The 16,284-nt window shown below is 34.8% G+C and overlaps 1 protein-coding gene across 4 annotated transcripts in view; it reads left to right on the plus strand.

Annotated features, from left to right (window-relative positions):
- Window positions 1–16,284, plus strand: part of SLC49A4 (solute carrier family 49 member 4) — a 105,437-nt gene that overhangs the window by 37,053 nt on the left and 52,100 nt on the right. For all 4 annotated transcript variants that reach the window (XM_070508985.1, XM_070508986.1, XM_070508987.1 and 1 more), the window contains exons 6-7: window positions 4,947–5,014; window positions 7,322–7,449. In XM_070508985.1, coding sequence (XP_070365086.1) covers window positions 4,947–5,014; window positions 7,322–7,449 — 196 coding nt within the window. The remainder of the gene's footprint in view (window positions 1–4,946; window positions 5,015–7,321; window positions 7,450–16,284) is intronic.

Below are 16,284 nucleotides of genomic sequence, written 5' to 3' on the forward strand. Positions count from 1 at the left end.
GACCCATATTAAAAAAAACAGTAGTCAATAGAAACCAACTGAGAGATAGTCAGATGTTGGATTTAGCAGAGACTATAATGCAAAGGAGAGAAAGAGAAATCTTTGCTTGCTCCAAGTTCGTACAATATTGCCCTGTGTTATCTTGTAGAACTTGGTTGTCCAGTACAGTAGCCACTAGCCACATGTAGCTATTTAGTTTGAAATCGGAATTAGTTGAAAGAAAATTAAAATTAAAAAGTCACTTTTTCAATGACACTAGCCACTTGTGACTTACGGCTACCATATTGAACAGTGCAGATATAGAACGTTTCCATCATCACAGAAAGTTCTGTTGGACAGTGCTGTTCTAGAAGCTTTGTCATTATTTCTGTCACATTTAAACCTATAATTGAACTTTGTGCTTGTTATAAGGTAGGGGTTAAGTTTCTTTTTTCTCATATAGATATCCATTAAACTAGTATCAAATTTTGAAAAGGTCGTGCTTTTCCCGTTGTTCTCTAATGTCGTCTTTGTCATAATGAAGTGCCCTTACGTGGATAGATGTGTTTCTAAACTACTTTTTTTCCTCTAGTCCCTTTGTGTGTCTTTGTCCCAATACCAAATAGTCTTAACTACTCTAGTGTCATAGTAATTTTTGGTATTGATAGAATAAATATTCCCCTTTACTGGGATTTTCATTTGAATTTTTTTGAATCTGTATCAGTTTGAGAATTAGCTTCTTTCTAATATTAGGTCTTCCAAACCACAGTCATTGTATTTCTCTTTATTTACTTAGGTCTTAATGTCTCTGAATAATGCTTTATAATTATCTGCGAAGATGCTTTCTATATATTTGTTAGATTTATTCCCAGGTATTTGATACTTTTTGAAGCTATTGTAATTGGTTATAAAATAAAATATAAAAAAATATAAATATATTCATATTTATATTATATATAAAATAAAATTTTAAAAATAAAATAAAACTTTTAAAATTTTATTTTCTCTTGGCTGGCATATAGAAGTATAGTTGATTTTTGCGAGTAATTGAAATACGGCTGATCTTGTATCCAGCAACTTGTTAAATTCATTTATTGTATTAGTTTATCCGTAGATACTTTGACCTCTCTACATATATACTCAGATCAAATGTGACTAATGACAAATAGATGGAGGAAAACACATTTAATAAAATTCATCATTGAGATAATTGTATAATTTTTCTTTTTTAAACTACTAATGTGGCAAATTACATTTATTGATTATTAAATGTTAAGCCACCTCGCATTCCTATACTAAATGCAATTTGTCAGTGATTTATTATACTTTTTATATATCACTGGATTCAGTTTGCTCGTATTTTTTAGGATTTTTTTGCAGTTATGTTCATGAATGAGATTGGACTGTAATTTTTCTTTCTTGTCGTATCCTTTCAATTTTAGTATCCAGGTTTTGTTAATCTCAAAATACAGCTTAGCAAAGGTTTCCTCCTTTTCTATTATCAGAAGAATTTGTCTGTAAGTTTGGTGGTTTGGAGCTTTTGTTTTTTCACTAAATATTTGGTAGAATTCATTAATGAAGGCATCTGATTTCCTTTGTGAAAAGATTTTTAATATGGATTCAATTTCTTTACTAGGTATAAAATTATTCAGATTTTGTATTTATTCTTGTGTCAATTTTGATAAATTGTACCATTCTAGAATTTGTTCGTTTCATCTCATTCAAATTTATTGGTAAGAAGTTCTTCACAGTATCATCTTATGATTTTAAGTCTCCAAGATAAGTTGTTGTATCGTTCCAGATATTGATTGGGTATATATTCTCTCTTATTTTTTTCCTTGAATAATTCACCAGTGGCTTTTTAAATGAACTTATTTTTATTTCATTGATTTCTGATTTTGTCTTTCTATTTTTCTATTCTCCTGTTTTTTTTGAGGGAAGTTGCTTTGCTCTCCTCTTTCTAACTTTTGATATGAATGCTTAGGTCCTTGATTTTTAGCTTTTCTTTTCTAATATATGCAATTTATGGCTATATATTTCCTTTCAAACACAGCTTTGGCTGCATTCCATAGGTTTTGTTAAGTAGGATTTTCATTATTATTCAATTTAGAATATTTTCTAGTTTCCATAGTGATTTCCTCTTTGAACCATGTGTTATTTGGAAGGACATTTCTTAATCTGCACACTATTGAAGATTCTCTAGTTCTTTTTTTTTTAATTCCTAACTAATTATTAGGAATTGCATAATCCCTAAATGCATAAATGTGGTCATAGGACATACTCTGTGATTTCAGTATTTTCAAATTTCTTGACCTGATATATGGTCAACTATATTCTGTAATTCTTGGGTGTAGTGTTTTATATATGTCCATTAAATCAATTCTGTTAATTGTGTGTGTTCACATCTGCTATATCTTTGCTCATTTTCATCTGCTTGTTCTATCAGTTACTGAGAGAAGTGTGTTAAAATCTTGCACAATTATTATGAGTTTGTCTATTTCCCCCTTTTATTTATGTCAATATTGCTTTATATATTTTAAGACTATGTAATTAGGTACACATAAATCTAGGAATGTAGTATCTGACCAGTAGATTGAACCTTTTCATCCATTTGAAGTATTATTTATTTCTAATGATGCTTTTTGTCTTAAAGCTTAGTTACACCAGCCTTCTCTTGGTTAGTGCTTGCATGGTATATCTTTTTACTTTTTTTCACTTTCAGACTTTATTAAGGTACATCTCTTGTAGGCAGCATATAATTTTTTTCTTTAATCCAGTCTGATAATCCTTGAATTTTAATTGGAATACTTAGTTCATTTACACTTAATGTAATTATTGATAAATTTGGGTCTAGATCTGCCATCTTACTATTGGTTTTCATTTTGTTCAGTCTAGTCTATCCTTTTACCTTTTTTCTTACCTTCTTCTGGATTAAGTACTTTTTATTATTCTATTTCCCCGCTTCTAATAGCTTGATAGTTCTAGTCTTTTTTACTATTTAATGGTTTCCCTAGAAAGTACAGAATGCACTCTTGACTTATCAGCGTCTATTATAAATTAGAACCTTCACCTCTCGCAGGACAGTCCAGGTTCCTTAGAACCCTTCAACTCCGTTTAACCCTCTCCATCTTTTGTTCTATTATTGTCATATATTTTACACTGTGAATAAATTATTATTATTGTTTACACAGTTAATATGCATTTAGATTCACCCTCATGTTTACCTATTTTGTTGCTCTTCATTCCTTCCTTCGTCTTCAGACTTTCATCTGTGACCGTTTTTCTTCTGTGTAAAAAACTCCTTTGGTGTAGATGTGTGTTTGTCTGTTATGCAGATCTACTTACAAGAAATTCTCTTATTTGGGGTTTGTTTTTTATTTTGGTCTGAAAATGTCTTCATTTTACCTTTATTTTTCAAGATTATTTTTGTCAGACATAAAATTCTTGGTTGGCAGTTATTTTCTTTTGATTCTTTGACAATGTTCCATTTTCTTCTGGCTTCCATTGTTTCAGTTGAGAAGTTAGCTCTCAAATTTAAAAGCCTGCTGCCTTTGGGGTTTTCTCTTTGTCTTTGGTTTCAGCAGTTTTACTATGATATGCCTAAGTAGTGATTTTTTTTTTCTGCTGAAGGTTTGTAGGACTTCTTAGTCACATGGTCACATGTAACTGAATAGGAGCTGGGACATATAATTTATGACTAGAAAAATAATAAGTTAGTTTGGGCAGCTCAAGTGCCAGGTCTAGTTTGAACTTGGCCCTATAGGTACAAGGAAAGCCAGTAACTATTCCTGCACAGGAAAGTGGAATGATTGTCATAATTATCCTGGCAATAGTGGGCAGAATAGATTGTGGAGACCATTTAAGAAACTACTGCAGGAGTTCAGGGGTAAGAAATAAGGTAATAAGCAAGTGTGGTGGCCATGGGAAGGGGGAAGAGGAGACAGAGTGTACTGGTTTTGTTAGGATACGTGGAATTTCAGTGGTAACCACAAATAACGTTATTGAGCATTTTACATTTGTTAGCTTATTTAATTCTCAAAAAAACTTTTCTTACCCTTATTCTACAAATGAGGAAACTGAGAGTCTCACTTAGAGGATGAGTTAGGACAGGAGCCAAGTCATAATGAGAGTTAAGAATATTTGAGTGATGGGGAAATCTAGGCAGCATTGTAGATTGCTCTGAATAAGTTTGGCCATGAAGGTAGGAAAGACATAAGACAGTAGGTAGATGGGGAAGCATCATCAGGTAATACTAAAAGCTAACTTTTATTGAGCACTTGCTGTATGCTGACCGCTGATCTTGGCCCTGTATACACATTATTTCATTTAGTCCATTTTACAGGTAAGACCTAGTTTTCCCAGGGTGACAAAGCTAGTAAATGGCAGTGCTGGAAATGGTTTCTCAAGAGTGGAGTGAGCTATACATTTGAAACCCAGCCCAAGTTGTCTTTCTCTATGCAGTCTCAACCCCACATTTCTCTCTCTTCTGTGATCTCTTAATACATTTTTAGTTGTTGCCAGATGTTTCAGCACTTAATTATTTTCTAATAGTTTCCTTTATGTTGGTTATATTTAAACTTCTTGAGGTCAATGACCATCTTTTGTCCTTTTCCTGTTTTCTTAAGAGTTTCTAGTACAATGCTAAGCATATACTACATACTTGAAAATATTTGTTTGTGACATTGATTATTTTGTTTTAAATATTCCAATAAAAAATTAATCAAGGATGTATTTACCTAGATAAGTTTGTATTAATTAGTGACACATGAATCCTTTTGCTCATTTTCTTGAATAGTGTTTGCTAGATTTGTTGCCATTTAGCTATTGGTTATATATTGAATTATATATATAGAATTATATATATTACATGTTGAATTATATATTGATTGTAGAGGATTTTTTTTTCATGCCTTCTAAATTTCAACATGATGCTATTGAATTAAATGTGTCTGCCACTTTCTCAACAGGTAGATGCTGGCTGGATTGGATTTTGGTCCATAGTTGGAGGCTGTGTTGTTGGTATAGCTATGGCAAGGTGAGAATATTTTATGTTAAACATGTGAGTGGACGGAACCAAACAAAAGCCCAAAGGGAAAATTGGCTCCCCTAGATAAACAGTAGAATTCAGGGAAAAATAAAACAGGCAAAGGTTAGAAAAGGGCACCTGTTCGGGCTACAATAAAATTCACATGCAGTAGACAGTTTTTGCTCCTATGAGAAACCTTCTCAGCAGTAGTCCAGCCCAAAATGTTTTTGGAGACTAGAAATGTATTTCCAGTGTAATTAAGCTGCCTCTTTCCATATTATTAGAGGACAACCTCTACAAATGGAACCCAAAGAAAGGTGATACAATAATAAAGGCAAATTGATAGTTATCAAGAATTAAAATGAATTATTTGTAAGGACATCTCTAGAACTTTCCATGAAAAGGCAGTGTCCTGATTAGCAGATATTTATTTCTGGTCCTTTTTGCCAGGTATGTCCTTCCGATTATCCCATTTTGATGAAAAATGTCTTTAAAGACTCCCAATTTCATCGAACTCTCTTTGATCTTAACCTATTATGACAACACGTTTTTAGAATGAGTTAGAAGGAAGAAAAAGTCCCATTTTTTCTAGGGAAAAAAAAAATAAAGAATGAAAATGTCACTCGTCTAGTTGACTGCCTATAAAGCTGCTAATGGTGTTTCCATAGAGATCATACTCATTTACTCCCCAAATCATTTTACCCTGTTTAATCAAAAACAAAATTAGGTAATCAACTTTACCAGGAAGAGGAGGATCTAATTCCATATGTGGGGAGATAAAATAAGATATGTAAATCACCTCAATATCTAAATACTTAACCATAATTGACACAGGATAATATTATCCTAGACCTTACAGTGTGTATAGTGTTTCTGGGATGATGAAAGAATACCTTGACATGGTAATTTCTACATCAGTTTATCTGATGTTTTTACAAGTTAGGAAAGTATAAGAACAAAATCTAAAAACTAAAGAGGAGGAACAGGAAGGTAGCTCTGCATAGGAAATCACTACACTGATAACTGAAATACATTGACCTGTCACGTTTGACAAGAATCATATCTAATTTTTCAATTAAATCTCCAAACCAATTATAGTGAGTCATCCTTTACCAAATCCTATTCTGAGCACCAAATAAGTCAAAGAGGGAACCATCATATATCAGAAATGACATCTCACATGCTTCTTTGTGTTTATTTTCTTTCTACAAACCCTAATTTTAACTATATAGACATAGAAGTCAAGGGAACGATTAGAATGAGGACACTTCTGTTTTTAATTTTTTGAAATGAGAGTTGTAAAAATTACTGCCCTCACCTTGGGATCTGAAATCAAAGTATCTACTAGATCTAAAGTAAATTTTAAAATTATATTCATAACGCCATTTTGGGGATCTCTGGAATGGAATCTCCCTATAGACATGAGTGCTTGGGGTGATTTTTTTGTAGTTATGTTGCTAAAGGCTACTACTAAATGTCCTACTTTGGTCCTAACAGTGTACTTTGATGGTGTTAGCTCATTTGCAAGGACTTGGTCTCCAAAAACAGCAGACCGCAGTGGTCAGTTTATTCCTGTGTGATCTGGCCCTGTGACACTTCCTCACTCTTCACTCAGTTCTGATTGTACCAGAAAACTGTTTCATTCTCTCATACCTGACCATCTGCTTGTCTGACAACTAAGTTCATGCAGCACCAAAATATAGATCAGAAAACTGTTTGGTGGGCATGGAATTAAAACAAAGTTTTTGGATTTCCTTGAGGGGTATTTCTATCAAGCTTTGTATCAAGTGGAACCTTTTTCAGAGTACATAAGAATTTTCTGCTTGTGAACTTTCATAGTTGAAAGCAAACCTAAGTCACTGGGCAGAGATGCATCCATTTTTCCCACCAAAAGATGGCACCAGCTCCCATAGGAAGTCGTTTTAGTCTAGATAACACTTACAAACATGATTAACCATATCATGTCAAATAAGTGCAAATCGAAAGATAGTATTGAGGGGGCTGGCCCCATGACTGAGTGGTTAAGTTCACGTGCTCTGCTTCAGCGGCCCAGGGTTTCACTGGTTCAGATCCTGGGCGCAGACATGGCACCACTCGTCAGGCCATGCTGAGGTGGCATCCCACATGCCACATCTAGAAGGACTCACAACTAAAAAATATACAGCTGTGTACCAGGGGTCTTTGAGGAGAAAAAGGAAAAATAAAATCTTTAAAAAAAAAGAAAGAAAGAAATTATTGTTTAATGAAAGTGTGTCATTGATTTAAATAGTATTTTTTAAATCCAACTAGAGTTAATAGAACATTGTTTCTTTCCAGGTTTGCAGATTTTATCAGGGGTATGCTAAAACTAATTCTTCTCCTCCTGTTTTCTGGGGCTACAATATCATCCACATGGTTCACCCTGACTTGTTTGAACAGCATCACACACCTGCCTTTAACCACAGGTAAATACAGACTATTTTGAACTTTGAAGAAATTTTTTCAGTTCACAGAAGTATACATACTCTGACAGTAGGACTTTTTCTTGCTTTCCATAAGTAATTGTTAAATATACAAAAAGGTCTCCCTTGTCCAGCCATCAAACCATCATCCCATCTAAAAAGAGCTCAAGATGTAACTAAAAATATTTTCATTGATATTTTACATATGGAATAGATGTGTAAACTTTATCTTAAGCTTATATAGCATGGAGAAGCTTATATCCTTTTAAAATTCATATCAGAACATAATACAAAGATTTTTATCTTCTTTATGGCCATTACATTATTGTTAAGCAGTAAGGAGGAAGAACAAAGGCAAAAAGCTATTATGTTTGAAGTACACCCAGTAAAATTCTTTGATCTGGAATCTATAGGTTTATTTTATATTTAGTCTTATTACATCATCAATACAAAATAAAACTTACTAGAAATACCTATTCGAAGTGTATTATAGGCAGCTTACTTAGCTTATCCAATTCACCTGAAACCTTTATAGTAGATGTTGTTTTTATTGTTATTGTTGGTATCATTTGGGGTCTACATTAGTTTTCTGTGGCTGCTGTAACAAGTTACAACAAATTTAGTAGCTCAAAACTTCGTGGCAGCACAAATTTACCATCTTACATTTCTCTAAGTTAGAAGTCCAGCTCAGGTCTCACTGGGCTGAAATCAGAGTGTGGGCAGACTCTCGGGAAGAATCTGTTTCCTCACCTTCTCTACCTTCTGGAGGCTGCCCCCCTTCCTTGCCTCGTGGCCCCCTTCCTCCATCTTTAAAGCCAGCAACAGTGGGTCAAGTCCTTCTCACATTACATCATCTGTGCCTTTCTTGCAAGGTCACATCTTGCTCTGAACGCTCATCTTCTGCTTCCCTCTTCCACTTTTAAGGATCCTTGTGATTACATTGGGACCACTAAATAATCCAGGATAATCTCCCAATTTTAAAGTCAGCTGATTAGCAACTTTAATTCCATGTGCAGCCTTCATCCATGTTGCCATGTGAGGTAGCATATTCACTGGTTCCAGGGATGAAGACATGAGTGTCTTTTGAGGGGAGTGGAGATGTTATTCTGCCCACCACAGCATCTTTTTAAAATTACTACGACAGATCATTTTATAAGCTAAGAGGGCTCTATCATTGCTTCTTCCTTTCCTTTAACAAAAGATTAAGATGCTTATTTTTTATTCTTTTTGCAAGTAATATTTAGCTCCCTTTGGGATTGTGTGTTTAATTGTAGGATTATTTGTTATAAAGGTAGACTGTAGGATTATTTGTTATAACAAGCACTTGTATGGTGGGAATAAGCAAGAGTCTGAAAGTGGCTCTTTATGGGCCTATTACCCAGTGGCATGTCGTTTCATAGGTCTCCATGAGAGGAAGTTCCTTTCATCTACATATAATTTGTCTACATGTAATTACATATCCCAGTTTGGATTTGTGTGCTCTGTAATAAAATGACCAGCAGTTTACACATCAAAGGCATCAAGCCTTTCAAAGACAACCATTTATTTGGGAGTTCCAGCCACTTTTACAATGATAATAAGGCAATGGGATGAGGTTACGATTACCAAACGGCACCAAGCCGGCCACCCTCGCGTGCCACGGCAAGCTCACAAGGGCAGCGTGGGTTATTTTAAATTTCCAGGGGAAACCTGGGGATATTCCCTGTCGGTCAGACACTGCGTGAACCTCTGGTTCAAGGGAGTTCCCAGTTTCATCGTTAGAACCTGCTACGTTCTTTTTGATGACGTCAATCTTTGCAAAGTTTGGCTTTCTACAATTGTAATAAAAAGCAAATACCACACAAAAATCAGTGTGGAACAGGAAATGAGGAGGTGGTGTCATCCTGATTCCAAGATTTGACAAGTCGTGCGGTGCCCATCCGATGCACACATCCCATTAGAAAGTAATTGTGGTTATTTAAGAACAAAATAAAAATATATTTCTTTCAATATATGGGTATTATTTTTAAATGACCACTAAATTGTTAGGACATATATCTTTATTAAATTATTCAGACTTAATGATGTAGTTAATAGAATCGTTAGCTGTTTCTTTTGGCCTTGGGGCACCATGAAAAAATTACTGAGACACTAAGGGCGCTGAGAAGAAAGGTTGGGAAATTTCCGCCCTATACCATCCTGCGGGGAATCCCTCTCTCTAATGTTTATTGCTTTGCCTATAAAGCCCAGTTGTCCAGAGTAGTAATTTTTGGATACTGTGCACTTTTTATATACTAACATTCCTACATTAGGAGTTTGAGCAGTTTTGGCAAGTATTCTGGGCCAGAATTTTTTCTTATTTTATCCTGGTATAATTTCATAATTTAGCAGTTGTACAACATTCTGGTAGAACAGTTTTAGTTTACAACTCTTCTTATTCATGGCATTACACTCAGTTTTTTTGTGATACTGCATGTCAAGTATGCATCTGTTAGACTTTACAAGAACGTAGTTGTGAGTACATAATGAACAGATTTTTTTTCCCTTGAATTAGTGTAGAATATTCATTATAAGATAGTACATTCATTAAATTTTATGTACTTTCTATTTAACATGATAAAATTAACACTGTTATCTCTGGATAGAAGCATTAGGAATGAATTTAATTTTTCACCTTCTTTTTTGTCTGGATTTGTAATAAATGAGCGTGTTTTACTTTTATAATTAGAAAAAATAGTATATATTTGAAAACTATATATCTTCTTAATTAAAAGAAAATTGGTGTAATTGACCCTGGTCAAGACTGCTTTCCCAGTCTGTCCTTGAAAATAATTATGTTGGACAGAAAGGAAAGCAGAATTCTAAATTAAATCAAGGCCAGACTTGAAAGGTTGAGTTTGATATGGACATCTTAACAAGCACCGAATTTATAAATTCTGCTGTTGTTTTCAATTGCAAGTCAGTTTTTGAATGTCACTTAGAAACTCCTGAAAGATGCATTTTTAACCTATAAATACACTAGGTTAAGAACTAGATTTGTTCAGTTACCTTCTCTGAATTGTCGTAGTATTTTTTTTCTCTTTCCTGATACTTACCACTTAGTAGTTACTTGAGTATGTCTTATCTCCCCTACCAGTCTGAAAATCTGGAGCATGACCTTGTGCCTTATAAATTCTGACCCCAACTCCCACCCCAGTCCCTAGCACAAGTCCTGAGGAATAAATGAATGAGTGAATGAACGAATGAAGTGTATATTATCTTCATTTTGAATCTCAGTAGATATGACTTAATGCCAGTAACAGACAGCAACCAGGGCCTCTCTTTGTTATTCAGCACCAGCTGTAGGAAGGCAAAAGGGCACATTTTAATGGAACAATGGGGAATTTGAATAAATCTGTCACAGATACTCTTAGAGCTGCCTTTGTAAAACTCTGACCTAATTCCTTTTAAGTAAAAGAGGTTTCAGGAAAGGGAACTTACTACAGAATCTAATTATAGACAAATCTAGACCTTTAGGCTGGTATTTAAAGTCAGTAATGGCAAATTTATGTTTCTTTTTTACCAGACTCAGTCTTCTTGTAATCAGGAAAATAGTGTTTCTCCTGTTTCCAGCAAACTTAGTATTTCAATTATTACTTTTTAATATATCAGAAGAATCTACGTGAAAAATGCTTGAAAATATATGTGTTAATTATAACTGTTGACATAAATTAAAAACTAGTTAATTTTGTTCAATCCATGTGTTACACGTGCCACTACTGCTTAAACCTTCTATTGCAATCTTTGTCCACTGCCCTTGATGTTATTGTTGCCATCTCTGCAGAAGAAAAACTTGATCATTCCATCCCATGTACAGGTACTGTTGTGATACACGTGCTTGCTTACGCACATCCTCTTGGAGGCTATCAGCAGCATGCTTTTGTCTCCGTAGGGAAACTCAGTATTTAAAATTGTACTATATCTTCCTTAGTTTAAGTATCCACTACATAATAGGACAAATAAATAAACTCATAACTAGATAATGTGAGTTTTTCAAAACCTTGAAGTTTATGCTACAAACAAAATTATGAAAATGCATCATTCACCTTATCTGAGAACTGGAGTAAGTCTAGCCCTTTTAGCCACTGTTCACACAGTTGTTTTTCACCAAACAGATGAATCCTTTGAAAATGGCATTTTGAAAAATGTTAGCACTTTGGTGTTGAGTTTGCTGAAATGATATAACTGATTTGACTGTTTAACAGCAGCTGCATTGGGAGAGGTTCTTCATCCAATTCAAGTCAGTAGGATGCCAGGATGGCGGTGGCAGAAACAGATAGTGGGTGGGGAGAAGGGGGATGATTAGCTAGACACAAGCCCCTTGAGAGGGAGAGCTGACTTCAAGTGACATTTTAGGAAGAAAACATCTGGCTGTATTGGAAGGCATGCGACATGTATAGGTGAGAGGGTAATCCTCTTAAGATATTTTCATGTATTTTGCCTGTATTAAGATAATTATGTCCCGTTCTATAGCATGCAAAGAAGTAAAAACATCCACTTGCCCAAAAATGGGGAAGGGAATGAGAAAATTCAGAAAAGGATGATGAACATGGTCGAAGAAATGCATGTTATTAAATAAATGTCTATCAGTGTGTGTACACACATACATTTATATTCTATGTATTCAACATGCCCAAAACCTACGGAAAAACTATGCAGCTAACAAACATTATGGATGTTTACTGTTTCTCTTTACAAGTGTTTTATTTCCAAAAGAGTGTTTTTGCTTGCAATATCAAGTTTAATTTAGATTATAGAAATATTTAATAAAGGTCTAATCTAATAATTCCCAGTTAACTTTCCAAACTTTATCAATCAAATAAAAATTTAGTCAATATGCACAATAATGAAAGTTCCTCCAGTAAAGTATGTTAATGTTATAAACCTACTTTTTAGGGAAATTCTTGATTCTAACCCTTAAAATAATGCATGATAAAAATTTATTGTGTTACTTTATAATCCTTCTTATTTCTTATTTATATTGCTCCATAATAAAACTGTAAACAAATTCTCTATTATTGTCTACCTAGAAGCTCCTGTAAGATTTTTGTTTTTAATATCCTAGTTAAACTCTCTATCTACACGTATTTAAATTTGTTATTGATCTACTTAAATGCACCTTAGCCATCATCTGATATAACTTATCACTCAGTAAATGAGTCTCTTCCGTTACCCTCCAGATATATGTCCATCTGACTGCCACTTGGACACCTCCCAAAAGCAGAAACACATTCCCTCTTCCATTGTTAGTCAGCTCTGAGTCCTGAGCGCTTCTTCCTCCTACTGAGCTGTAAGTGATTTGGAGCAACACAGCTCCCACAGAGCAAGTCAGCTCCCTTCCTCTTCCATTGATGGCCCTCAAAACATCTGAAGGTGTCTGTCATGTCTGGACTTGGCCTTTAATCTAAACGTCTCCCAGTTCTCACAACCGCTCCTCATCTAACCTGGATTCCACACCACTAATCAGTGTAGTCACTCACTCTCTTCTCAACCTCCATAGCTTGTCAGGGTCCTCCTTAGAAAATATTACTAGAATTTAGCACACTTTTCTCGCTACATTCGACACCTAATACTGGGAGACTGTTGCTTCTTGTGATTAGACATAGCTTTTTTTTTTTTTAAGAATGAAGTATAATCATCTCCTTGATACTGTGCATATAAATGGCTACTGAGCCGATAGGTGTCTACCATATTCCTTTAGATTAGGAGTGATTTGAGGATAGGATGTGTCCTATTTATTGTTCCACCAGGGCCGCTTACATACAATAGGCACTTGATAAATGGTTTTGAAGAAAGGCTTTAAGCTGAGTTTCCCCTGTTATATATCCAAGCAATAATTCTTGGACCATTTTACATTTATCACGATTAAAGTTCATCTTTTTGTTTGTAACCTTTTGGTGCTCTATTTTTGATTCCATCATCTGCCTTCTGTGCAATCACTTCCAGCTTTTGTGTGGAAAACAGATTTGGGAAGCATGGCTTTTGTGTCAGTACCATTGAATGAAAGAAATACCAAGCCTTGTTATTTTTTTTTTCAGTTTGACACAGTGGCTTGGTGGAAAACATGATAGATTCTATAAGCCTTAATTATATTATTATTAGCACTGCTAATTTACATTGTTTGTAAATAAGTCATTTTGACTTTCAGAACTTGTCACCTCATCCGTAAGATACTTTACCTGCCTCAAAGACTTGATAGGGTGACCACATGTGATAATATATTTAAAGGCATTTTCAAAAAATGTTTAAAAAACTATAAATCCAAGATTTGAAGTTGTTATTGTTATTGATGATGTCTTGAAGATCTCATTAAATGTTGAGTGGAAATAGTTCATACTATCTGAAATTTTGTGATTTGTTTTATAACCGCCGATGACCTAAGGTTTGAGTGTTTCAGTTAATAAAACTGTATTCATACATAGTTTTATTTCCCTAAAGTTTAGTAATTTCATTTGTCATTAAGAGCAGGGCTGAGGGGAGGAGTACTTTCAGGGTTATGGTCCAATTTGTGTTTTTGAAATACATCCATTGTAACTGTATTTTGTGCTACACAAGACTTTGTCTTTTTGCAATTTAAATTATGGGCCTGTGAAATTTTATTAGCTTCTTTGAAAAAACTCTGCATCAGCATTGTGTTTGTTCTGCTAAATTACCTTAGCTTTTTAATTGAAAGGCAGTTTATTTTAATTTTAGTATCACTACTGTAGAAAGTCATGGAAATATTTAACGATCATGTAGTTTGAACCCTCTCTGACGAACAGGAAATTATCTTGTCTGCCTGACTTTTAATAGATGGCATTCACCCACTGGATCTGCCACACCACTGGACAAAGATAGGCTGTCTCAGACTGTAAACTGAAAACTCAAATGAAGGTCAAATTTAGACCCGTAATAATCGGCTTCTATTTTATGCGTGTCCCAGAGCATTGGGGAATATATTAAATCAGTCCTGACACAGCTTCCTTTCCCCATTCTGAGTATGAACATCTTAATTTAACTCTTTCCTGTGTAATTATTTGGGTTCTTTACTTTCTGCAATAAGAAGCTATTTCAGCACATCCATCCAGTGCAAAACAACCTCTTGGTCATTTTTGTAGTAATACAAGAAGGAAACACCAAGAGGGAGAGGATTGAATGAAAATACTTGCTTTTTTATTACTGTCCTCTGAAGTTCTATCATGCATCACAGCCCCTTTATCCTGTGTGTAACAGGAATTCTAATAAACGAAGTGGGAATATTGACATCAAGGATCCTGCACCAAGGCTGCGTTAGGTGCCTCCCAGGTGTAGACATCAGGTCTGTGGGTCAGCTCACCCAGTGATAAACCACTTCTGAGTCAGTAAGCTAACAAACTCGCAGGAAGGGGAGTTGGATCAGCTGCCAATTCGTTAGCTTACAATGAAATTTCTCTTTTTTTATTTTGTTAAATAGGTCAGATATACACATAGTAAAGAAGTCAGATTCAAATAGTAGGAAAAGGGTATGCAATGAAAGATGTCTACCCTTCTGTGGCCCCCAATTATCCTCTCTAGAGGCAACCGTGAATGTCAGTTTCTTGGGTGTTTGCCCAGAGAATTTTATACATTTACAGATGGGTGTGTGTGTGTGTGTGTCCTTTTAAAAAACATAATACACTTTTCAACACCTTTTTCATTTCTATACCTTAGATGTCATTAATATCAGTACATACAGAGTTACTTCATTTTTAATGGTTGTATAATACACCTCTGGATGTCTGATAAATTTTTAAACAACCAAACCCCTACCGGTGGACATGTGTCTTGTTTCTAATCTGTACATGCTACAAGCAATATTGCAGCATATTTGTATACTTGTACCTGCATGGGTATAGAATAAATTCTGGAAGTGGAATTGCTGGGTCACAGAGGGAGTGTGTTATTTATTTTGACAGATGTTTCCAAATTTCCTAACAGAAGATGGACTGTTTATAGTTCCATCAACCTTGTTCAACCACTGTAGAAATCTTAGCTTTCCAATGACAAAGATTTCCAGTTTTCTTCCCAGAATTTAGATACCTAGGAACCAAAATCAGAAGATTCTTAAGGAGCATGAAGCGGAGGGAGCTGCATGGTCTTGAGGGGTTTTCAGACAGGCCTGCTTCCCCAGGCTCTGCTTTCCCGACACATCCTATGTCTCTCTCTCCTTTGTTTTTTTTGGACCGTGCTTGATAAAAATCAACAGAATCAAATCTCTCTTTTCAAGAGTCCATACCGATATTCCCCTTTAGTGTGTCCTCATCATTACGTTATCATTCTTTCTTTTACAATGTGCAATTATTCTGTTATATACAGATTATAATTATTTTTCTATTATTACATTTTAATTTGCCTGATTACAAATTACACGTGAGGGTATATATATTTCCTTCAGGAATATAAATATTGAAAGGATCATTTCTAAACATATTTCCTGAAAACAACCAATTCCATGGGTGGTTTGTGAATCCTTACTTAGAAGTAGCACTTCCTGGTTCTTAAGAGTTTGCTTTTTCCTGTCCTTTTTTTCAGTGTTTTCTTATTTTAACCTCCTCGCCTCATCTGTGTTTGAATCAGTAGCCATCTCTACTCTGATTACCACTGACTGACCAGTAAATTATTATAAGGTGTTTTGTAGATAGAATACATCCCTCGATTTCCCAATGTGCCGATAACGAGCCATGTGTGAAGTAGAATGTCTTGATTGATCGACGTGGTCTATGTTTAGCAAATGTACAGTGAGCATGAGGTGTTAGGTTTTGTTTTGTTTTTAAGAATCTCTTGAAAATTCCTTCATGTTTTAAATTTATTTATTGTAACTAT

Source organism: Equus asinus, chromosome 5 (assembly GCF_041296235.1).
Source record: "Equus asinus isolate D_3611 breed Donkey chromosome 5, EquAss-T2T_v2, whole genome shotgun sequence".
NCBI classification, from domain to species: domain Eukaryota; kingdom Metazoa; phylum Chordata; class Mammalia; order Perissodactyla; family Equidae; genus Equus; species Equus asinus.